At 46.0% G+C, this 26,052-nt stretch overlaps 1 protein-coding gene across 1 annotated transcript in view; it reads left to right on the top strand.

The window, feature by feature from the left end:
- Positions 1-15,440, top strand: part of FAM83G (family with sequence similarity 83 member G) — an 81,693-nt gene extending 66,253 nt beyond the window's left edge. The window contains exons 3-5 of the mRNA XM_063934936.1: positions 4,473-4,597; positions 5,556-7,167; positions 12,118-15,440. Of these exons, the coding sequence (XP_063791006.1) occupies positions 4,473-4,597; positions 5,556-7,167; positions 12,118-12,489 (2,109 nt within the window). The 3' untranslated portion in view covers positions 12,490-15,440. The remainder of the gene's footprint in view (positions 1-4,472; positions 4,598-5,555; positions 7,168-12,117) is intronic.
- Positions 15,441-26,052: the final 10,612 nt, after the last annotated feature.

Below are 26,052 nucleotides of genomic sequence, written 5' to 3' on the forward strand. Positions count from 1 at the left end.
CCAAAGGTGGACATGATGGCGTCCCGCCCGAACAAAAAACGGGACAGGTATTCCGCCAGGTCATGAGACCTTCAGGCGATAGCTGTGGATGTTCTGGTAACACCGTGGGTGTACCAGTCAGTGTATGTGTTCCCTCCTCTGTTTCTCATAACCAAGGTATTGAGAATTATAAGACATAGAGGAGTATGAACTATACTAGTGGCTCCGGATTGGCCAAGAGGGACTTGGTACCCGGAACTTCAAGAAATGCTCACAGAGGACTAAGGGCCTGGGGAGCTAAGAAGGGACTTGCTTCAGCAAGTACCATGTCTATTCCAAGACTTACCGCGGCTGCGTTTGACGGCATGGCGGTTGAATGCCGGATCCTGAAGGGAAAAGGCATTCCATAAGAGGTCATACCTACCCTGGTCAAAGCCAGGAAGGAGGTGACCGCACAACGTCATCACCACATGTGGTGAAAATATGTTGCGTGGGTGAGGCCAGGAAGGCTCCACGACGGAAATTCAACTAGGTCGATTTCTACACTTCCTGAAAACAGGAGTGTTTTGGGCCTCAAATTGGGGTTCATTAACATTTAAATTTCGGCCCTGTAGATTTTCTTCCAGAAAGAATTGACTTCAGTTCCTGAAGTCCAGATTGTAAAGGGTGTATTGCATATACAGCTTTTTTTGTGCCTCTAGGGGCACCGTGAGGTTTCAACATAGTGTTGGGATTTCTTAAAATCATATTGGTTTGAACAGCTCAAATCTGTGGATTTGAAATATCTCACATGGAAAGTGACCATGCTGTTGACCAATATCTCACATGGGAAGTGACCATGTGTTAGCCCTGGCCTCGGCCAGGCGATTGTCAGAATGGGCGGCTTTGTCTTACAAAAGCCCATATTAAAATTTTCCATTTGAACAGGGCAGAACTGGGACTCGTCTCCAGTTTCTTCCTAAAGGGGTGTCAGCGTTTTCACCTGAAACAACCTGTTGTGGTGCCTGCGGCTACTAGGGACTTGGAGGACTCCAAGTTACTAGACGTTGTCAGGGCCCTAAAAATATATATATATATATATATATATATATATATATATATATATATATATATATATATATATATATATATATATATATATATATATATAGTTAGGACGGCTGGAGTCAGAAAGTCTGACTTGCTGTTTATATTGTATGCACCCAACAAGCTGGGTGCTCCTGCTTCTAAGCAGTCTATTGCACGCTGGATTTGTAGTACAATTCAGCTTGCACATTCTGTGGCAGTCCTGCCACAGCCGAAATATGTAGATGCCCATTCCACAAGGAAGGGGGCTCATCCTGGGCGGCTGCCCGAGGAGTCTCGGCATTACAACTTTGCCGAGCAGCTACGTGGTCAGGGGAGAACACGTTTGTAAAATTTTACAAATTTGATACTCTGGCTAAGGAGGACCTGGAGTTCTCTCATTCGGTGCTGCAGAGTCATCCGCACTCTCCCGCCCGTTTGGGAGCTTTGGTATAATCCCCATGGTCCTGACGGAGTCCCCAGCATCCACTAGGACGTTAGAGAAAATAAGAATTTACTTACCGATAATTCTATTTCTCGTAGTCCGTAGTGGATGCTGGGCGCCCATCCCAAGTGCGGATTGTCTGCAATGCTTGTACATAGTTATTGTTACAAAAATCGGGTTATTACTATTGTTGTGAGCCATCTTTTCAGAGGCTACTTCATTTTGTTATCATACTGTTAACTGGGTTCAGATCACAAGTTGTACGGTGTGATTGGTGTGGCTGGTATGAGTCTTACCCGGGATTCAAGATCCTTCCTTATTGTGTACGCTCGTCCGGGCACAGTACCTAACTGAGGCTTGGAGGAGGGTCATAGGGGGAGGAGCCAGTACACACCATGTGACCTAAAAGCTTTTTTAGATGTGCCCTGTCTCCTGCGGAGCCCGCTAATCCCCATGGTCCTGACGGAGTCCCCAGCATCCACTACGGACTACGAGAAATAGAATTATCGGTAAGTAAATTCTTATTTTACAATGTATCAAAGAGAAGTTTTCAGTGCGTCTGGCAAGTCCCCACCAGAAGGAACATTTATAGGAAAGTTTTTGTCCAGGAGGCAGGGTGTGGGCTGTGCGATGTATAGAATGCGGATTAGGCTGCAAGAAAAACAGTGTGTAACCAGCAGGGGGGGAGGAGGGGGAGGGGGGGCATTCTCACAGATCCCTCCACAAAGCACTTTTTATTGTCTGAAATCGTACTATTAGGCTATCTGCCTTTGTGAGCTGTAACCACGCTAGGGGCAAAGACTAAGGAGCCATTCCAGCAAGTACACAATTGGGAGCGGGTTCATTGTGAGAAACTAAATAAAGTTTTCTCAAACAGTTCACCCCTAGCATGCCAGAAATTCAGGATATCCTCATCGGGTCTCTAGGATACTAACTTAAGCGCCCCATACACTAGAACGATAATGCCCGATTTCGTCCATTCGGGCCGATATATCGGATGAAATCTGGCATTTCGGATGTGTTTTACATCCGATCCGATCCGCGTTCCCGTGAGCATCGGATCGGACCCCCTAGATTGGCCGTGCTGCACTAGCGACATTTCGGACCCCGCAGGCATGGCTGGGATCGCACAAGATACATTGTAAGCAAAAGGGCCGCATGCGATGTATCTTATGCGATCGTGCCGCCTGGGAGGCTGCCGGGGTGATCGCCTGCGACATGAGGGTCCGACGTCGCATTAGTGTATGGGGCCCTTTAGGCGCAATCATTTTTGGATTTCCTTGTGATTCCATAGGGCTTGGATTGCTCCATGCTGAATGATATGTAACAAAGATAATGCGGGTATGGGTCATTCGGTCGACCACTATTTGTCGACGCCTGAAATAGGTTGACACAGTCATGAGGTCGACGTGAACAAGGTCACATGGAAAAACGTCGACATTAGTTTTTTTGAGAGAACTTTTTTTGGTGTCGTTTTCTTCGTAAAGTGACGGGGAACCCCAATTAGTGCACTGTGTCCCCTCGCCATGCGCGTTCGGCACAGATTACTATTCCCAATCGTAGTCCGCGTGGACCGTAAAGTATGACGAAGTTTAAAAAAATGAAAAGAAAATGAGAAAAAACGCATGTCGGCCTTTTTCCATGTCGACCTAGTGACCCTGTCATCCTAATGCACGTTGACCAATAGTGGTTGACCTAATGACCACATCCCGATTATGCAGAATCTGTCTCAGATGTTTCTGGTCTGTTAGGATCATAATGAAAAACTGAAGAACACGGAATAGTGACGGGCGACTGCTTTCCCTGCAGTAAATCACCTTTCAGTGGGATTGGTGTAGTTAGAAATACACACCTTTGTTTGCACCAATATAATATACATAGCAGTAGACCAAAGAAACAAGCAATATAATAAAACCCTCTCTAGATGTGGAAAACGTAACCGTGCAGACATTTTCTATACATAGCAAGAAACCCTTTTGCTGCACCCAAACCCCTCCCACTGACATCATCCATCTTCTTTCATTCTGCAAGTGCGGCCATGTTGTATCACATTATTCCGGGTTTGGCAGAAACCTAGGGGCACCAGCACAAATTGGGCCATGTGACATCACCACTGAGGTTTTCATGCTGCACAACGGCCCGCATCCGCGTCACAAATGAGTACCATTATGTGGCCTGACCCAATCTTCAGTTAATGGGTTCCCTAAGAGCTGTGACATTTGCTGCATGCCAGAGACGACTATACTGTAGGTTCAGCCGACAATGTACATCCTACTTAAGAGAAATTACGTTTACCTCCTCCCCCCCAAATACTTGTTGCGTCTTCCTGCTCAGTTTGGGTTTAGGGCCTGGGAGGCGTTCATGACATCTCCCTGCTCACAATAATTAATAATAACACTGTGTAGCCACAGGGGACACCCAGTCGCACAGGGATGCACGGATTCAGGTCAGGTTACATATTTTCACAATACCATATTAAACCTCCGCGCGTTAAAATAACAAACCTCCATGTGTCCCCCGCCATTGTTTTAACATAAAGGACTGGACTGCAAAAGGGGCAAGTTACTGTCACATGGCATCTTGTTGCAGCCTCCTGTGTAAATAGATCTCCTGTGTTTCATGATGAAGCCTGGTATCATTTGTGTGCTTTCAGTAACGTATTCTGTCTCGGTGTGACTCATAGGTCCTACCTGCATCAGGATAGTAGGTGGGTGGGATGAGAGCGGATGTTCTACGTATATTTAGATCTGTAATTAGATGTTCTCCTGTTGCATGCAACCACAAAAGTCCCCAGGTTTTTTTTTTTTTTTTTTAATTTCCAGGTAATTGCAGGATATATAATAATTAATTTGTGGACTATGCACAGAATGTCAATGTATATATAGTCACTTTATCTTGCATCTTCCGTTGTATACAATAATCCTGTCACTGTCTTACTACATTGGGTCCAAGCACTGATCTGGTCCCCTTGGTTGTTTTGCAGAACCTCCGGGTCCGTAGTGTTGGAGGCGCAGAGTTTTATACCCGTTTCTCAACCAAGTTCAAGGGATCTCTAGGGCAGAAGTTCATATTTGTGGACGGAGACAAAGCTGTTTGTGGATCTTACAGGTAAATTCACTGTGACTGGTGCCCCACTTGGAAGGTTGTAGCACTGTACGTATTGGAGTATCATGATAATTCACATAGGAAAGGTGGCAACATACAAGATGGGTAGCCCAGGACTTGTAAAGTTCAATTAGCTATCAATAACGTACAAAGCAACAGAGTACTTGGAAAGGTGGCGACAAACAAGATGAGCAGCCCATAATGAGAAAGGGACGGTACGGCATTTTGTACATGTACAAAGCAGAAAGGTACTTGGAAAGGTGGCAACAAACAAGATGGGCAGCCCATGATGAGAAAGGGACAGTAAGGCATCTTCTACAAGTACAAAGCAGCAGGGTACTTGGAGAGGTGGCAACAAACAAGATGGGCAGCCCAGGATGAGAAAGGGAAAGTAAGTCATCTTCTGCATGTACAACGCAAAAGGGTACTTGAAACGGTGGCAACAAACAAGATGGGCAGCCCATGATGAGAAAGGGACAGTAAGGCACCTTCTACTTGTACAAAGCAGCAGGGTACTTGGAGAGGTGGCAACAAACAAGATGGGCAGCCCATGATGAGAAAGGGACAGTAAGGCACCTTCTACATGTACAAAGCAGCAGGGTACTTGAAAAGGTGGCAACAAACAAGATGGGCAGCCCATGATGAGAAAGGGACAGTAAGGCATCTTCTGCATGTACAAAGCAGCAGGGTACTTGAAAAGGTGGCAACAAACAAGATGGGCAGCCCATGATGAGAAAAGGACAGTTGGGCATCTTCTGCATGTACAAAACAGTAAGGTAGTTTAACTTGGAGAGGTGATAACAAAATATGGGAAGTCCATGACTATTAAAAGTATTTTACAAACCAGAAGGACAGATTTTAATTTAGCTCTGTTTTATTAGATGGGCTTTCTTTACTGAACTTATGTTTGTTAATAATTTTCAGAAACTTTAAAAAATTTTGTTTTTACTTTTTATCTTAGCTTCACCTGGTCGGCAGCGAGGATTGACCGAAATCTTATCACCGTGCTCTCTGGCCAAGTAGTGGAGAGTTTTGACCGGCAGTTCCAGGAACTCTACCTGCTGTCCAAGGGCGTTAGTCTTAAGAATGTTCCAATGGATAATGAGCCAATACCAGAACCAGTGGCACTGCCCGCTCCTGTACCCGCTGCAATAACAGAAGCAATAGCCCGGAAAATGTTTAACCCCAAATATGCCCTGGTGACTGTCAAAAGTGCCAGCGAGTCGGGCAAGGATCCTAAACCAGAAGTCAGCGCTGTCAAGAAAATCATCACTAAGACCAGAGGGCTGACCTCACAGCATCATACGGATGAGCCCCAGATACACCCAGCACTACAAGATATGGAGAAAGCCAACATGTTTGACTATCTGCCCACATGGGTGGAGCCTGACCCAGAGCCAGGAAGTGATATCTTAGGTTATATTAATATCATTGACCCCAGCATCAAGAATGCACAGCTCTCACAGATGAACAGAATCAAGATTTGCGACACTTCCCAAGCAACAGCGCAATATATGCAGCAGAGCAGGGAGAATGAACTGAGGCAAAATCGGAACAGCCCAACTTGTAGCCATAGCAATACTAACCCATCTAGACAGGCCAGCCAAGATGCAGGTTCTAGTCCTAGTAATAGCCAAGGTAACCCATCTAGGCAAACCAGCCAAGTCGAGGGGTCTGGTCCTAGTAATAGCCAAGGTAATCCATCAAGGCAAGCCAGCCAAGATGTGCAGACTGGACCTAGTAATAGCCAGGGTAACCTATCCAGGCAGGCCAGCCAAGACGAGCGGTTGGAACCTAGTAATAGTTGTGGTAGCCCTTCCAGGCAGGAGTCTATCCCAAGTCCAGACATCGTGCCAGCAGAATCACCCAACGTGATTAATGATTTAGAACCTCAGCATACAAGTTACGATTCTGCACAAAAGCCCATAGAAGGCTTTGCCGAACTGGCTGGGAGTCATCACCTTGTGTCCAAAAACAAAGGTCCGGGAGCAGCTGATGGTAAGCCACCTCCGGTGCCAAAGCCAAGAACAGTGCCAGTCACCGACTTCATTACCTTGAAGAACACCCTGAATACCAAATCTAGCATGTCCAGTTCACCGACAGGAGAACTCACGGTGCCATCTGTCAACGGGGTGGACGCCGAGGGAAGAGATGCGGAGGATATTGACCTTCTGATTGAGACTGAACATACAGACCATGATCAGGAGGAAGACAGTGCTGACGTTTATCAGTTGTGTGCTGGAGAATATTCTTCCAGTGGTTCTGGTTCTCTACCCCCATCCAATGCCTCCTCCATGTCTGAGGAGTACTACCCATCCTCATCTGTGCACAGGAGGAGTTCGGACCGTATTCCCAACGGGGATCGCCCTCCTCCTCGCAGGAAGCTTAGTGATGGTTACATAAGCAGAGGAAGCTTCCTGAGCCCCGTCAGCTCCTCTCAGCCCTTAATGGAAAGGAGAGCCGCTGAAAATGGCAAAAGGAGGAACACGCTAGAGGAGGAGCTGAACCGTGTTCTATCCTCTGGCCACCAAATGCAAGGGACAGACCGGATCTATGCCTTGGAACCTCCTCAGGTGTGTATTGATATCAGCGAAAGTGATCTGCCACAAACTGACATGAAAAGTGAATTTGAGAGCTATAAATAAATAATAATTTGACGCTTGATTTGTATTTCGAATATATGTACTGTAGTTGTGGATTTTACACCATGACCTTTCCGGTACCAGTTTGGCATGATCATCCAATCACCTTCTCCGTCCTGAACATTGCCCGGATAGGCTACATGTTGACCACCCCGGTCTGTATCTACTTGCACATGGGCGTGCAGGAGCTGGCTAAACTGAAATACTTTGTGCAGCTGTTACTATTCAATGCTCTGATTGGCTCTGACAGGCTATTGCTTTCCAGCCCCCTACACGTCTGTGTGTAACCAGCTGCTGAGCACAATAGGTGCTCTGGCCCTAGTCAAGGCAGCTAAGAAAAAATGAAGGCTTGTAACAAATGCTGTTCTTGGGTTTGTTGACAAACCAACTACAGGTTTTGAGAGACTTTCAGGCTATATGGTGTAACAATGGAGAATTGCAGTATTGTTGTTGTTGCAGCAGCTCTAAGAGGGCCTGCCCTGTTACCTCACAAAACTGTTAATGGTAAGCAGTGTTACACATACAGTGTGACCACTGTTCCAATAGCGACCAAGGGCTTAATAATATGGTGCCATGTTCACGTTGGATTATAACCTCATCTACCAGTCATGTTCCCTTTCATTTTGTAAACTATGCTATGTAATAGGACAGTGATCAGATGGTCTAAAACCAATTGCAGCTTTTATTTAATATGGCTGACATAGCAAGCAAAACAGTGATTCCCACTAATGGTCAAGTTGCAAAGGAGACGGACATTTTGTTAACTAAAATAATATATGTGAGAATGGCGACTCTCCGCTCAACTCAGAAGTAAATGTATGGGTCACATGCACTACTTTCCTATTTATTACTTGATGGGCCAAAGCCTGGTTCAACATACAAAATGGTTCCCTCCACTTTGTATAGGTGACATTATGGAAATTAGGTTTACTGACCAACTTCCACCTCTGATTTGCTGAACATTTCTAATTAAGTAATTAAAGTAAGGGGACCACATTCTACTCGGTTATAGGGTTGCATTCATCTCTAGTACACAGCATTGCTACATTATATACTCAAAGTATTATTACTCTACTTAATTGTGTGAGAAGAGGTTTAAGACCACAAACAAAATGGCTGCCTATTATTCAGTATGTGTTTTTTTTCTTAGACTCTTCAGCATAAAACCATGTGTAGGCAGTCATCGCATTCAAGGTGATCTCTGTGGCTTTTTCTGGTAACCGACCCCTTAATGCAGCTACAACAAAAGCTGGATTATACAGCATGGGCAGGCTTTGAACTACATTTCCCAGAATGCAATATTTTGGTTAATAGAGCATGGTAGCATTTCAGCCTGGTCTTCTGAATGTCAGTCAGCGTAAAAATGATTAGTGGTCGTGTTCAACTTCAATTTTTAGTATTAAACATTTGTCCTTATCACCCATGGGCTCTACACGGCGTTCTCATCAGGGATGTTTACAGTGGCATACCATTTCTTACACTTCTGCCTGTCTTTTATGTGTAATTGAGCCAGGGCCTGTTTATGCTTGCTTTTGCACGTTGCCAGGATTTATTTTGTTAATTCTTGCCATGTTGGAAGTGGTGTAAAGCGCTGGCAGAGCTGCCTGGTGGCGCCTCAGCAATTACCCTGACTAGATTGTGGTTTCTTTGACTTACACAGTTGTTTGGAGGATGTAAAGAACTGTCTCATAAATAAGCAATTGTTTTATCAGCATTACTTAAGATTACGGTTAGAATGACATATCTTTGTTTCAGAGTGCTCAAGGTTTGTTACCTCTGCCACATGTAGGGGCCACTCCACCACTGACATCGCACCCTGCCAACCCTCCACAGTGACCACATGCCCTCACCTTGCCAACCAGGATATTGTAGCAGGCTTATAACATGAGTAAGACTGGCAGGGGCTGAGGGTGTTGCGTATGGAGAGAGCAGAGGCATATGGGTGGCCATAATTACACTTCCCGTATTCACAGCCGTCTGTAGGTGATCTCATTGCTGAGTTATCATTTGTGTAACGGGATCGGTATGATTTGCCCATGGACGGGATGCCGGCTGTCAGTATGCCGACAGCGGCATCCCGTCCCTCAGAATCCCGACAGCCCCCCATTAAGCTCCCTAACCCTCACCTTTTCCCTACCCTAACACTCTCTTGAGGGTGCCTAACCCTCTCCGCTTGGTCCCTAACCCTCCCCCCTGGGTGCCTAACCCTAACCCTCCCTTCCCCACTGCATAAACCTAACGCTCCCTTCCCCGCTGCCTAAACCTAACCCTCCCTTCCCTACTGCCTAACCCTCACCCCTGGGTGCCTAACCCTAACTCTCCCTCCCCCCCCTGCCTAAACCTAGCCCGCCCCGCTGGGTGCCTAACCCTCCCTCCCCGGTACCTAACCCTAATCTTCCCATCCCTAAACCCTAACCCTCCTTGTAATGGCTAACCCTAATACTCACCCGCGGCAGGATGCGATAGCATCCCGCTGACAGTAGGATTGGGATTCAGGTCGGTATTTAGACGCTGAGATCCTGAGTCATGTCTGTATTTCTACGCTGATTGTCCTTCTGCGGACGGGATTCCGGCGTCTGTATTTTGAGCACCGGAATCCCGTCCGTCTAAATACCAACTATCCTGACTTCGTACCTGTGTGGCCCTGTGTAATAACAATACAGGTAATCAGTCATTACAATTCAGTCTTGTTAATCATTTTTTCTCAGTGTTAGATCAAACTAAAGACGGCTCTGAATAGTGGAGGTTTAATTCTGGCCACTAATAAATGATCTTTAGAGTTTTCTTCAGTGTTCTTACGTGTAATATTGTAATGATCCCAGTCAGCACGGCTTGTAAGTGTTATTAAATACATGCACTTAACATAGATGAAAAGATATTGAAATGTCCGTAAAGCTCTCTGCTCAGTATAAAGTATATTGTAGAAATCCTGTGACTTGTGAGAACACGAGTAACATTTATACAGTATGCAGTGTTACATGACCAAAGTGCACTCTTCTAATGGTACTAGAGTAGAGTGCGCCTGCTTCTCTCTGTCACTGTGCACACATGCATTCACCGTATATAATCTCCGTATTTACTGTGACTTGTGGTTTCATCAGGTAAAGATGTATAAGTAATGACGCATCCGCCACTCTACATTATCACAGATATTAGACGTCCCCTCAGATTACTGCGACTCGCATAGACACTTGAGGCAGTATCCAATCAGTGGCGTATTAACTTACCCGGGGCTTTCCTACTAGCCGCGATGTGGCACTTACTGGCATTTTGAAACCCAATCACCGATAAGTATATATATATATATTTTCCGCGATCACTGCCGGGAAAACACATAGGTCCGCAGATGTGTTTTCATGTGAAAACGGGTAATTTTTCTCAAGAAATAAAATACGTACTATTATTGCATTGCCCGATAATGATCATATTAAAAATAAATCCGGATAAAGCCCATTTATTCATTTTTTTGTGAGAAAAATGACTGCAGCTAATAGGATAACCCCCCCCTCCCAATTTACTGTATAGTAACGTGCCTGCTTGTAACCAAGGAATTCGTTGGTTACTTGTAGTATCCCTCTGAGGGGGAGATGTACTAAGCGGTGATAAAAACGGAGAAGTGAGTCAGTGGAGAAGTTGCCCATGTCAACCAATCAGCGTAACATTTATAATTTGCATACTATAAAAGTATACAGAGCAGCTGATTGGTTGCCATGGGCAACTTCTCCACTGGTTTACTTCTCTTTTATCACTGCTTAGTACATCTCCCCCCGTAGTTACAATACAGCTGTTGTCCCACAACAGCTTTCAATGTGCTCGGCAACACTGCAGTTACAAGCACGTGGAATAGAATACATGAGGGTCAAAGGTCAATGTGTGGACTGTCCTAAAGAAACCTAGAGATCTATTACCGTCACTCCCCATAGCAGCATTACATTAGTGGCCCTCCTAACCTGGATAGAGAGCCCGGCTGATCATCCCTGGCATGACGATGAAGATCATGGGTAACATTTTGAGATAGCTGGCGAGGATGGATCCGGCCTTGGCGTGGCTTAGGTTCTTGGCGGAGAGTGACCTCTGCACGATGACCTGATGAGAGAGAAGAGGAGATTAGTGGGTGGCTCCTGATGAAGAGCCACATTATCAGGCTTTGTGTAGAGCAAGCATTACAGTGACCTTATGACCCCTCCAGTGTGACTTAGGCTTGCTGGGCACTACATGTACCAGGTAGTCTGAGGCTTACAATAGGAATATGACTGATTTATATAGCAATAACAGACCTGGAAACATCTCCGAAACTAGCAACGCTGCTCTTCACTGGGCTGTGTGCACGGGCTGCCCCCTAGTGGCTATATAGAAATTACAAGCAGCTGCAAAAATAAGTGCAGTAGGTCGAGTATAATAATATTGAGACACAAAACCCTTCAGTGCAAACAGCACAGAGTGAATAGATTAAAAGCATCTCAGAAACCAAAGTTTGTCCACCAGAAGTGAGTACACAACCTGATTGTGCTCCTGCATTGTTCTGTAGTTGTTGTGTTGTTCTGGGCACGAACGCTGCATTATTCAGAGCTTCATTGTGCAATAGATCTCCAGTACAATCTTGCTGCATGTGTTTCTTTTTAGTCGATGTCCCAGGTGAGCACTTTGAAGCAGGTAGAGGCAGCGTGTGGCCACCTGCTCACCATTGACATGCCAGGGGAGGACACTGGGGCTCCATGTGTAGCTGACGCCAGTGCGCTTTGCTTTCTTTCATAGTAACACTGCATGCCTTGTTGGGGTTTTATTTCTGGGCGCCTACTGACTAATATTGGCCTTGCTGGCAATTAAAGGTTAACACCTGGCACATACTAACATCCTATCCTTCTCTTCCTGCTCTTCAAGGGGAACCCGCTGTTTCAGTACAGTCCTAACGGGACAGCTGGAGGATATGACCGGTTCCAGTCCCATCCTGGCCCCAGGGACATAGGCAAGGGAAGAGGCAAAAAGGAGAGCATGGAGGGTGCATACCATCAGGTCCACAGGAAGCCAGATTCCCCAGGGGCAAGAACCCGATTGTGGACCAGCAAGGACTATGGAGGCAGCTATACGAGTCCCACTCCTCAGAGCCCAGTAACGCCCGACAATCCGCACACTCCATTTGGGATTCCCTATTCTAAGCTGTCCCAGGCGAAACACCTCAAGAGCAAGATCGGAGCTGCCAGCCTGGACTCCAGGAGGAAAGGACACATCCCCCCTGGACACAAGGACCTTTAAATAAGTTGTGGGGGGACAGGTCCTTAAGTTCTCCGTGCAGAAATGTTCCTCTGTGAAGCCCTGTACTGAGGGGGCACGGGTTCCACCACACTACGGGCATGCCCAGATGTTCTGTGCAGATGGATGTACTGTAATGTAAGCCCAGCAGTTGGAGAACCCTTACTGTGGTCTACCATGATCCTCTGATCCAGGACACGCCACCGGAAATGTGCTGCTTTTCTTGCCACAGAGGCGGCTAAATGCGCCAGATATGTATGTGCTTGGTGAGGTGTTGCCGATGTCTATTGGGGAACTGAGCTTTTCATGTGGTCCGTCTCTGCCTGGGCTGCGGGGTCTGCGTTTACTGCGCTTCCGCCCTACCTGTTTACATTGTTACTTGAACCGTGTCATTTATCGAGGAGCTTCGTTAATGATAAGTTATGATTTTACTTCTCATTCTGGTGTAGTGAAACCGGTGCTGAGCGTCCGCCAGTTTCCCTAATGTGGATCCAGGCATTCCAGTCTCCTCCTATATAGATAGCGCTAGCCCTTTTTGTGTTCTAAACTGGCGCTTCATGTTTTTCTTTGTGGCTTGTGATCAGAATATCTGTCTGGGAAGCCACTGCGGTTATTATCAGTCATTTATGTAGCGCCAGCATAGGCCGCAGTGCTTTAACCATTACACCGATGTCCTGTAAGCTTCTCTTCATTTTCATTTTAGCCCAGCCTGGTGCTTTTGGAATTGTTTACCCTAGTTATCCAACTTGCTGCAATTTGTATGTATGTGAATATGTAACTTTATGTAGATATGTGTGTATGTATATATTAGACTAGTCATTAGGTACTAGTACCAGGGGTACAGTTGCCATTTAAGAAATCCCTAATTCATTGTGGTGCCATCTATGTTCTGCAGGGCAGGATCTTAATGGTCTTCCTACACTCAGATGGGGCACCTATAGTATGGGCTCAACCATTATTCAGGTTGTCAATTCACTAGGAAAGAAAGTGCCTTTCTGGTAGGGTTACTATAATATCCCTAACAGGGATATTCATGGATTTATACAGGTTCTGTGGCTGTGTGACTTCAAGACTTCAGTCTTACCTGGCTTTATCCAGTCACAGAACCTGTGTACATCATAAGGATATTATGGCAAGCCTACTTTTTGGTGAATATTGGTTTGGCGCACAACATGGCGGCCTGCACTGTGTGTATAGACGTTGGATACACTGTACAGTAATATAAGCAGCCTGCAGTCAGGCCTTTATTTGTATGAATTCAGTATGATTTATCCTGACAGCCGGCAATTAAACGTATACCATTTGTATATATGGCATTGGACCTACAGGTATAGTTGGACTGTTGCCAAAATTCTTTTTGGGGAGAAAAAAAAAGTCTTTAAAAAGATGAATAGCATCAAGCAGAATTCCAATGTCTGTAGTCACATTTCTATACCATAGCAGGACTTGCAGGTGGTTAAAATTGTGGTTTCTCTTGTTAGATAGCCACGTATGAGGTAATGTTCTCTATCATCTTTCGCACCTGATGTGTCTGCAATATCCTAGGAATTCCTGTTCAGCAAGGACAGGAAGTGCAGTGTGCGTCTACAAAAAAAGATTCCCTCATGACACACATGCAGTGCCAGGATGTTAGCTGTAGGAAGAATTTAATAATACAGAAAAACAAGCATGTATTTTTACAGAGCTTCCAACCCATCATGGCATCAGTTTATAGCCCTATCATTAATGTCCATTGATTAATCTTTTTTTTTTTTTTTAAGTGCTGCTTTCTGTATTAATACTTGTGCACTTTAAGGGGAGAGAATATTAAAGTAAGTGTCAGATTCCTCTGTGACAGGAATATGTATATAAAGGCCACTGGACCCCAACTCGCCAAGCTGAATTCTGTTATCGCCTTCGGTCAGCTTGTGCAATCTGTTCTGACAGTGATAATTACCTGGTCCGTGCACCAGTACCAGGCCGCAAGTATGGTTAGGCCAAAGGTCATGCCTGGCCAAGGTAGATCCCCAGAGACCGCATCACGGAATAGGTGCATGGCATCGGAGCGTGGTAGGTGGCATGTGGTGTTGGGGACAATGAGAGCCGGTATGGCCGCGGCGTACGCTTTTTGCAGATTTTGGTAGCCTCCAATTTTGTTAAATGCTGGAAAGAAAAAAAATATATATAATTAAAAATGTGAATAACAAAAAATGCTCTAGAACAGATGTGGAAACCTAGGTTCGGACTGGCAGCTCGTCGGTTAACCCTTAGTTTCGACATTGAAACCATGTTTGGTGTATTTTACATGATCTGTGACCAGTGGCAGCACTGTAGCTGTACATTAATGTGCAGCCATCACCGACGCACAGTGAGGCAGCCATTTTGTAGGCAGTAGTCATGAGAATGCAGCCTAGCAAATCAACAGGAACTAACGATATTCCGTTTACCACAAAATGGCTGCTGTGCCTAGGTGGTGGGTGCTCTTTATAAGCAGGGTTGTCAGCTAATCTCTTGCACATGGCTGTATCTCCCCATATCATATATGTAAGTGAAAAATCCTTTCCAGAGGTAACTACTGGTACGGTTATGATAGCAATTCTATACAGTCCAGTGTGTCGGCTTTTACAGTGTTTTTCTATGGGAATTAATACCATTGCTGTCAGGTGACCAGTCGGCCATATTGTCTGTAACCATATCTAAAATCCATGATGGCTAAGAAACATTCCTGGGGCGTCCTGCTGTGCATTATGGGAAACTGTATTGTGCATATGGGGCAGAGGACGCAGCTTGTGAGAGATTGTCTCATCTGCCGTCTAAATCAGGTTTTTTTTTAAAGTTCCAGAGATCAGCACAAATCCTACTCTTTGATTCCTCATGTTTCAGCTGTGACAATCTGCAAAGTTCTGAGACTATTTTTGTATGGTGTAAAATAATTTTTAAGCTATTTTAAAATATATGCAGTATTTAAAACCCTTCCTTGGTGTCATTTGATTTGTCTGTTCCATTGACGTTTGGAGTGTTATTTTATTCATAGGACTTAAAACAAAATGCCTGTTTTCTGTATGCAGAGAAGCCTTCAATAGAGGCCTGGCCAACCTGTAGCTCTCCAGCTGTGATGAAACTACAAGTCTCAGCATGCCCTGCCATAGTTATGCTATTAGGAAATGCTAAAACTTTGGCAGGGCATGCTGGGATAGCTACAGGTTGGCCAGCAGCTGGAGAGCCAAAGTTTGGCCAGGCCTGCTTCAAAATATAAACCCAGTTATACAAGGCAGATCCAGCTGCTGGGCACCAGGTCCAGTGTTCATTGTTGTGTTCCCATCTGCCTTCTGTGTGACGGCTGGATACGTCTGGCAGTTTAGTATAACTTAGGGCGATTTACGTGTATTTCACATGTCCTTGTGTAAATCAACAATACAGATTTATGTAGTCAGATTGCACCAACATAAATATTTATCGTACCTGTTAATTATCTTTTTGGCATCTACAATGCACTCCTCTCCGAGAACATGGTAACATTATATCCTACAGATGTATTAATCTAACATATAAATCATTAGAGCCTATTTTAAATATACAGCAGCCTTCCTTTGTCAATAGCACCTCCAAACGTTTTGGTGCGTCAAAGGAATGTGCTCACCTTCAGGTCACTTTAATTTAGTGTTCATGTTCTCCTGAAAACTTTTTCAATACATTGGTCTATTTGTCTGTGCTTTTCAGCAATTTATTTGTATCATCGGACCAAATGGTTTGTTACCCTGGTTATAACATAGAGCTGCTCAATGGATATTGCTATATCCAATGCAGAGTATTGTGTATCACGTTAACCAAGTTAATCAAGTGTGACCTGTATGGACAAATGTGAAAGCTCTCGATATTCTGTCCTTTGGGCCTAATTCTGAGTTGATCGCAGCATCACATTTGTTAGCAGTTGGGCAAAACCATGTGCACTGCAGGGGGGACAGATATAACATGTGCAGAGAGAGTTAGATTTGGGTGGGGTGTATTCAAACTGAAATCTAAATTGCAGTGTAAAAATAAAGCAGCCAGTATTTACCCTGCACAGAAACAATATAACCCACCCAAATCTAACTCTCTCTGCACATGTTATATCTGCCTCCCCCCCCCTGCAGTGCACATAGTTTTGCCCAACTGCTAACAAACTTGCTGCTGCGATCAACTCAGAATTACCCCCTTTGGACGACTGTCTCAAGCTAATTGAGCTCTATCTGTGTAGTTGGCTGGTGACATGGCTGCCTGCATCGCCCATCCATCCTGTGCAAAATCTGAAGGCTACTAATGAGTTTAAGGTTATTCCTCCCTACAGGCTCGGAGTTTCAGGGGCTGCATGTCTACTTGTTTCCTGCGATACACTGGGGGCAGAACTCCAAATAGGTCTACTACTAGCCACCAATACATTACATTGCATGCTATAAGGCTGAGAGGAAGGCTGTAGGAGGAGATACTGTATATACACACTGTTATATGTAATGATTTTGCTGCATTTAATAAGCGGCTCAGTGAGAATATTTGCTCTTCAGAACTCCTATTTCTGTCCGTGTTGGGGTTGTTCCCTGTCAGTACAATAAGAAGCTTTGCTGTGTATAACAACAACTTAAATACATCAGTGTGGGTTTGCAGCACGCCAAATACAAACGTAACAAACAAGTCTAGGGTTTCATCTATAGTGGAAACTCTTGTGAGTTCTCCAAAGTAAATTGTTGTGTGTTTTCCCATGCTATGGTTACACTATTAATCCTGTTACTGTAGCTTTGTTTTCAATTCCAATACTCCACCCAATCACGGTTCCAAATACGTCATGATGAATAAATGCCCGGGGCTTTTCATGTGAAGGGTGCTAAACATGCAGAGAGTGTCTGTCTGTGCTGAAATAGAAGAGGTGCACTGCAGAGAGTGTCTGTCTGTGCTGAAATAGAAGAGGTGCACATCTCCCGGGAACGTGGCCGAGTCCTAATGCAATATATGCACTGACTACACACAGGACACGGGGACATTTACTAAGTAGTGATAAGAGCGGAGAAGTGAGCCAGTGGAGAAATTGCCCCATCAACCAATCAACAGCTCTGTATCATTTTATAGTATGCAAATTATAGATGTTACTTCAGTGCTGATTGGTTGCCATGGGCAACTTCTCCACTGGCTCACTTCTCTGCACTTATCACTGCTTAGTAAATGTCCCCCACAGTGACAGGAGCTGGGAATAAACAGGAGCAGCGCTCACATACTTCTAAGCAACGTCCGGCACTCAAGCTGCTGAGGAACTACACAACCAAGCATACCCTACCACCGATCCATCATGCCGTATCTGCAAAACTGCAGCAGAGCATTCTGGGATGTGTAGTTCTGCAGCAGATGGATTGCCTCGCGTTGCTTTACCCTGAATTTACAGTAGGCTGAGGGTTCCCCAGTACTGCCTGATAGAGCCACGTGTCCTTTATTACCTGTGATTGTCAGGATTACAGCTCCCACAATCATGATCACAGTCTGCAGGGCGTCTGTATATATCACCGCCGCCAGGCCCCCTGAAAAAGAAAGGGGGAAATAAGCCACAAAATCACAACAGTCATTAAGTTCATTAAATGATTTCTGTCAAGTTTTTATTGTTCATAAAACCAAAGGTGATCAATTTGCTAAGAGCTCAACTGAGGCTTGGATTTAAGCATGGAGCCATACTGGACAATCGGGCAGATGTATTAAGCCTGGAAAAGTGATAAAGCAGTAAAAAGTGGAAGGTGATAATGCAGCAGCCAATCATTGTGGGTTTGAAAAATGACAGGAGATGATTGGCTGGTGCGTTATTACCTTCCACTTATCACTGCTTTACCTCTTCTCCAGGCTTAATACATCGGCCCCATTATTCTGATAGTCCACTTTAGGGCCTGTACTTGTGCAGCCAGCTTGTGTCAGTAATACATTGAAAAGATCTCCAAAATGTAAGTATAGGTTAGAATTGCTCACTGAAGCAGCAGTTCCTCCATGCCAATGAACAATTATCATGGAAACAAAATGGTGGCCAGCAGGTGCAAGGGAGAGCTGCAATATCTGCCTTGATCTAAGACTAGCAGCTTTGTGTTGTGCTACCACTTAGACATGAGTGAGACCACACTGTTATACGTCCCTGAGGAAACCCCTTATTCTTATTTCTTCGCTGTGGGATATGACAAATAGCCGCAAATCTGCCTCATAATCAAGTGCAATAACTAACTTCTAGAAAAAAAGTATTTATAATAATACTTAGCTAAGGCCTTGTAAAGCAACCGGTTACATAAGGCAATACTTGCGTGCACAAACCAGTAAGTTAAACCCATGTGAAAGTAAAAACCCCTTCAGGCATCTTTGGATATTGCTGAAGGTGCCTGCAGTATGCGTAGACAGAAATGTCACAATGCTGTGTTAGGCACGTAGGTAAATATATTCCACACTGTTAAGTAGTAAAACTTAACTGAAGTCAGTGATTTGGAACAGGACAGAATTATGACAGCGACAAGTGAACAACTTTAAATTATTTCTGGAGCAAACTGTTGCCTTAACCTCCACAATACATCATAGTAGTGATTTAGGATTAGATACACTATTAATTGGAGGAGCACACAATGAGCCCTGATTCAGAGTCTGCATTGCATGCATGGCCTGTATGCCCAGTTGCACGGGACCATGCCATACCCATCCGTCCACTTGTGAAAGAAGCCGTAATCACGATATCTGGTGCAAGAGATCTGGCTGAAATCAGATGGAGCTCTGGATATTCTCTTCTCGGCATCGCCTGCAATTCTGTCTACACCCCCTCAGAGCAATTAGCCTATACGCAGACATCTAGCTCAGGGGAGTAATAATGCCCAAGGCGGCTGGTAAGCACTAGCCTGCCCAGCCTTGCATCCTACCCGGTGCTGGCAAGCGGGTCCCTCCTCCTCTGTGGTGCCATTTTCCCAGTGATTTTCAAAAGGCTCACACACAGTAAAAAGGGTTTTTACGGTCACTGGGAAGATGGCGCCACAGAGGAGGAGGGACCAGTTTGCTGGCACAATGTAAGTATACTCTGTTCCATGTGTGTGGTGCGGGGCCCTTGTGCTCCCTGCTCCCATTTTAAGTAGGCCTATGGCCTAGCTGCTGCCTAGTAACGCACACTCAGCTGCAGGTGGGGATGTCATGTGACTGAGATGCGAATGCTCCGCTCTTAAGCAAGCATAGTGCGACAAATGACAAGATTGCCACAGAAAGGACTTGCGTTTATCTCAGTATCGGGCCCAATGTGTGTCCTGTAAGCTATGTCCAATGGCGTCTTCCCACCTGCGATGGTGTAAAGCGCGGTCACCACCAGCATCAGCACCGTGGACAGGTAGAGGTTCCATCCTAAGCACACCTGGACAAACAGCGCTCCGGAGTACAGGTCAGTCTGCAGGGAAACATACGTGTAACATGTCAGGGATCATGTGATGTACCTCATCATCAGAACACAGTGTAAATGGTTATACGTACTCGGCGGTAGAAGGTTTCATGCCTGGACAGAATACAGGAGTCTTACACGGGGTGCCAGGGCCTGGGTGGTAAATGCATGCAGTAACAGCATCTGACACCCGTGAAGTCCTGCCAAGGGAGCCGGAAGCTTACCTCATTATGTTGCGTTGTACTCAACATCAATTTGTAATTAAAGTGCACCCATCAAATAAACTACCAATGGGTGGGGGGCTGCAATAGCTGTCACCATAACATAATGTTGCCCTTATTTATCAATGAGTGATAACTTTCACTGTGGATGATAAATTGCACCAGCCAATCCGCTCCTAACTGTCATTTTTCAAACTCGAGGGGTCTATTCATGAAGCAGTGAAAAGAGAGGAGAAGTGAGCCAGTGGAGAAGTTGCCAATGGCAACCAATCAGCACTGAAGTAACATTTATAATTTGCATACTATACAATTGTACGGAGCAGCTGATTGGCTGCCCTGGGCAACTTCTCCACTGGCTCACTTCTCCACTCTTTTCACTGCTTCATGAATAGACCCCACAGTCTGTAACATGGCAGTTAGGAGCTGATTGGCTGGTGCAATTTATCACTCAGTGACATTTTTTTGTTTATTACTTATTGATAAATAAAGGCATGTATTTATACATACGTGAGCCATTGTCACACACAAAAAAAACCCTGTAGATTCACAAATGTTCAAAGCATCTGGGTCACAATTCTGCTGAACTGATCGCACAGTCTGGAAGGTTGGGGGCGAGATAGATTGCCTCGTTACACACTGCCCAGAGACACAGGACCAGAACACTTGTGAACTTAGGGATCCCCAGTGATATCCTAAATGATCAATAGATGCAGTTCACATAGGGTTACCACCTCATCACTTTCATTCTGGACACATATTAATTACACAGGTTCTGTGGCTGGCTGACTTCAAGACTCCATTTCACCTGGTTTTAATCAGCCACAGAACTATTGATCATTTAGGATATCACTGGGGATCCCTATCCTGCTAAATACTCCTGGCAGCACCTGTGCTATCATATCCGCAGTAGTGGTGTACAGAGCTACAGTCTCTGCATGCTAGATGGCATGATCCGCAATGGTGAATATATCTCATCCCCAATCTACTGGGCACAGACCGGGGCCCTACTATGTCCATGGCCATTCTTTGAAAGGCTTCTCCTCCCTGGGGGGGAAACACGAGTACTGGGGCGCTGGCACATTTCACAGGACAGCCTACATTGGGGTCTATGTTACTAGGGTCAGTCTGGATGGGGTCCCTCATAGTAGACTGATCTGCAACCAACGCTGCATCTATGTACGCAGCTGCTGGGACTTGCAAAGCCGCCGATGGGCGTCTCACTGCAAATGCAGACGGCTGCGTCATTTGCATATTTTTTGCACAGTCGCTGTGCACGCATTCACAGGTGCGGCGCATTAGTGTACACCTCTGAATGAGGACCTTAGTTCGGAATACAATGCAATACTTGGAACATACATGCATTTTGTACATAGATGTTACACACATTACACTCGGAGCTCAAACATTTACCCCGCATGGCACCACAGCATGGAGGCTTCACAGGTTTGTAATCCGAGACCGGGTCCTGGGCCAAAATTATATTTCTGACAAAGGTCTATTTCAGAGGAAATAAAATACGTTTCAATGGACCTGGCATTACGGGACTGTAGTCAGGGGAGGAACTACAGCTGCAGCAGCTCGTATGTCTTCAGTGTGGCCCTGTGGTTAGGGCGCGTGTACACACACACACACACACACACACACACACACACACACTCACTCACTCACTCTCTCATAATTGTAGTCTTTATTATGTTGTATACCATGGCCCTCCAGCTGCTGTGGAACTACATATCCCAGCATGCTCTGCCACAGTTTTGCTATTAAGGCATGCTAAGACTGAGGCAGGGCATGCTGGGATGTGTAATTCCACAGCAGCTGGAGGGCCACAGGCTGAAGACCCATGTAAATGTATACAAAGACGGCTGAGATCGAGGACAGGTCTGAGTTTTTCCTCACAGGAGTTCATGGTACTGGGGATAAAGGGCCTAATTCATGTTGCTACACACGCCTACCAGCTGCAAATTTTCAGGCTACGGAATAGCTAATTGGCGCAGGTGAATATGCCGCCCAGAAAAGAAGACAGATGACCACCGGAGTTACTGAAACTCATTCCCAACTGCGCACACATAATGTACGCAATAATGAGGAACTGCTAGGGTGGCCCTGTGGCTGTGCAGACTGGCCGCGGCAGTGGCGATGCTGACGCCATGTTTCTCTGTATACATGATCGCAGCTGACGGCAGATACACGCCCTGAAAACGGCCATGACACACCTGGGTTTTTGCCACCACTTCCCGTTACCTCCCCCAAACGGTCCCTTCCTGTCAATCAGCCTGCGTATAAAATGTCAGTACAAGCGTGATTGCAGAGATACTTTGGCACGTGCGCAGTGCGATCGCAGTCTGACGATAATCGTTCCATTGCGAAAACATCGGCCACTGCACATAATCAAGAATAAGGCCCAAGGCGTGAACGCTGTCTGTGGTAATAAACAATCTATAACTACCCGAGTCAGCTCAATAACACAGAAATAGGAGACCATGTCATGCAGGGAAATACATGGCGGGCGTGTCCTGGCCCCTGGCGTGAAATAAAAGCCAGCTGAATGCCAGAGCAGGGTGTGAGAAGACACCCCGAAATCAATCACAAAGGGCAACATGCAGACAGCGACAGGTTCCTTTGTGTGACAGACAGCCAGTATCAGGTCATCAGACACTTCACCCTCTGTACTGTGTAACACGTCTGCACATCTGCACACAGGGCATTCAGGGGGCAATTCAATTCCTGGTGATGTTACACCACTTTGATGTCACCCCGACTTCACCTCAACTTTACGTCTTACACCAAGTTTAGCTAATCCACAATGTTGTGGTACTACATGCCCCAGCATGTCCATCCTGCCACAGTGTGATGGGACTTGGAAGATACACTTTAGTCTTAAGTCTGTAATCTGCTTGGACAGTTCATGCACACTGCAGCACTTGTGCTGGGTACACACTTGTTCGATTCCCGGCTGATCGGGTAAACGTCTTTGTTCGGCTGGGCTGTGTGTCTGTATCCAGCTGTGACCCCCTGGGCGGCAGGGGTAGCAGTGAGGGTGAAGCGGCTCCTCTATGGGGTCGGGAGGTTAGCTGTGCAGCATATAACATGTGGCTTCCCGGTTCCGGTGCAGGAATAGTATAAGCCATTTATCAGCTTGTGCTCCTGCATAGGCCCAGCGTACACACAAATACATTCATCGGCTCCGGGGACGCTTTAAGAGAGGAGGAGGCCCATGTGCAGCCTCCTCTGTTTGGGCCCCCTCCTCTCTGCAGGCAGCGCTGAAAAGTCTCAGCACTAGAGGGCTCAGACTCTACTGCGCATGCACAGATCACTGTGAAAATGGCACGGCGGCCATTTTCCTAGTGATTTCTTTACTGCGCATGTGCAGAACACAGTGAAAGTGGCCACAGCGCCATTGTCATGGTGATTCCACAGCACTGCTGGCATCTGCGTGGGATTCTGGAGGGGTGAGTATTAAAAAAATGGGTGCGGTGGGGGCCTCCTCTGGACTCAGGTGCCTGTGTGCACTGCACACACTGCACCCATTATAGATACGTCAGTGATCGTCCCGTTCACCCGATATCGGGAGAACGGACGGACAATTGTATAGGTGTGTTCCCAGCTTAAGGCCCAACAATTCTGGAGGTGTGGGGGACTACATGAAAGATCAAGAGTCTCCCACAGCTTCCGGAAGAACAGGCAAGTGTATCCCAACCTCATCCTTTTACTTTAGAAGCTACATGCACCCCAGGGGTCAATGAAAGACCAGGCTCAGCTGTAAGTGTTAGCACTTATGGAGTTTCCTAACTTAAATCATCCAACACAGGGGCTACACTCAGGCCAGGCTCAAAGGGGGGGGTAGATAGGTATACTTGGCCCCATGGGTCAGCGGGGCCCCGAGGCAGAGGGGCATGAAAAAATGGGTGCTGGCTCACCCGCCAATTAAGTTAAAGAAAAAAACAATTAGCCGGTCTCACCATCCATTCAGTAACACCCCCCCCCCCCTTCCCGTACAGTACATTGCAGCTGCAAGAGGCCGTCACTAGTCCACATGCATAGCTTCGCCCCCGACCAGGCACTAACTTCCTATGGGGCTTTGGCAGCTCCTGGCCGGCATGGTGACGTGGGGTGCTGCTCTGAGGTAAGCCTGTGCCAGCTCCCCGACCCCAGAATGGATGCCGCATTAAGAACATGGCATCTATTCAGTGATCACCGGCTGCTTTGCAAAGCAGAGCAGGGGTAATCACAGGCTCACGACCTTTCCCCCCCACCCACGGGACACTGCGGCCTACTGGTGTGACAGCAGGACTGTGTCTAAATAGTGGGACTGTTCCGCTGGAATAGGGACAGTTGGGAGGTATGCACAAGTGGCACTTGGAGCTATAGGTTTTCCGACGTGTCAGGACTTAAATGTCCTTTCCGCAGGGTAGCAAAGACATTAAAGTCCAGAAACGTCAGAAATTCTACACAGACACACACACACACAGTTCTAGACCTTGTGGCGCCCAGGGCGACAGTTTCTTTTTGCGCTCCCCCCAGAAAAACACACACACAATACTAATACTTACCAGCCCCGCTCCTGCTTCCCGACCGCTGCTGCGCTGCCCTCCTTCTCTGGATGCCCGCTTCTCTCTCATGACGTCTCTCCCATAGCAGCGCCGCACAGACACTAGAGGTAAAATTATGACCTATAGTGCCTGACAGTGGCGCCGGCTGCAGCGGGGTGCGGGAGGGTGGCGCTCCTGCATACATACATACATACATACATGCACACAAACATACCTACTTACAGATGAGTATACACAGGTGCAGCAGTATATACTGCTGGACATTTGGTGAGGTTTGATCAGAGATGTGCAGAAAAGATAGGTTTACTCCTGAGTTTTGACTATACAAATGACTAGAATAGTGCAAAGATATTTCTAACATATTCTTTGTATTTTTCATATACTTTATACAGTCAAACCTCTGGCATATACGTTATTATGACAGGAAAGGCTCTGCCTCACCCCACCGCACATCACTGATATATGCTAGTGTGTTGAGAGGTGTTGATGGGGGGCCCCAGACAATACGTGTGCCGGGCCCCAAAATTTCTGTTGTCAGCCGTGGCTACACTTGGATAAAATGCCTCTGAACGGGGCCTGACATAGTGTTTCCCTGTTTCCCTGTAATTTCTTAAAATCATCTTTGAGAAAAAGATTTGAAATATGGAAAACTTTCATTGTTAAAGTATTGATATTGGGCCTAATTCAGCAGGAATCGCTATTCTGAGAAATTGCAGTTGTCTGCGAGTAGAAAGGCGCCACCCCAACAGGAAGAATCCCTGTCCACTCGCAGATGCATACGCAATTCCCGGAACATCAAAGATTTTTTGCCATCTGAGCAAATCTAAGTAGGTCTGAGGCCGCGACTAATCTGCAACTGAGACAGTCTGGAAGTGGTGTGTGCTGACGTCAGAGACCCTCCCCAAAAACGCCTGGCCACGCCTGCGTTTCTCTGACACACCCAGAAAACATCAGGTTTCCGCCCAGAAAGGCCAGCTTCCTGTCAGTCAAACAGCATCTGCATTGCGATTACAATTTGTACGCATTTTTTGACGCGATTACCCCTCACACCTGCGCAATGCAAATGTTACGCATGCGCAGTCGTTCGATAATCACTCGATTTGCAATTTCTCTGACTAGCGATCCATGCTGAATTAGGCCCATAGTGGTGCTTGAAAGTTTGTGAACCCTGCAGAATTTTCTAGATTGCTGCTGAAATTTGGACTAAAACTACTGTACCTCAGATTTTCACACAAGTCCTAAAAGTGAGACAAAGCAATTAGATGTGATCCAATACCAAAGTATATGACCCTTTGCTGTCAGTATCTGGTATGACCCCCTTCGTATGCATGTAAACGTTTCCGGTAATTGTTGATTAGTCCTGAACATCGGCTTGGAGGAATTTTACCCCATTCCTCCGTACAAAACA

The sequence above is a fragment of the Pseudophryne corroboree genome, chromosome 7 (genome assembly GCF_028390025.1).
Source record: "Pseudophryne corroboree isolate aPseCor3 chromosome 7, aPseCor3.hap2, whole genome shotgun sequence".
In the NCBI taxonomy this organism is placed as follows: Eukaryota; Metazoa; Chordata; class Amphibia; order Anura; family Myobatrachidae; genus Pseudophryne; species Pseudophryne corroboree.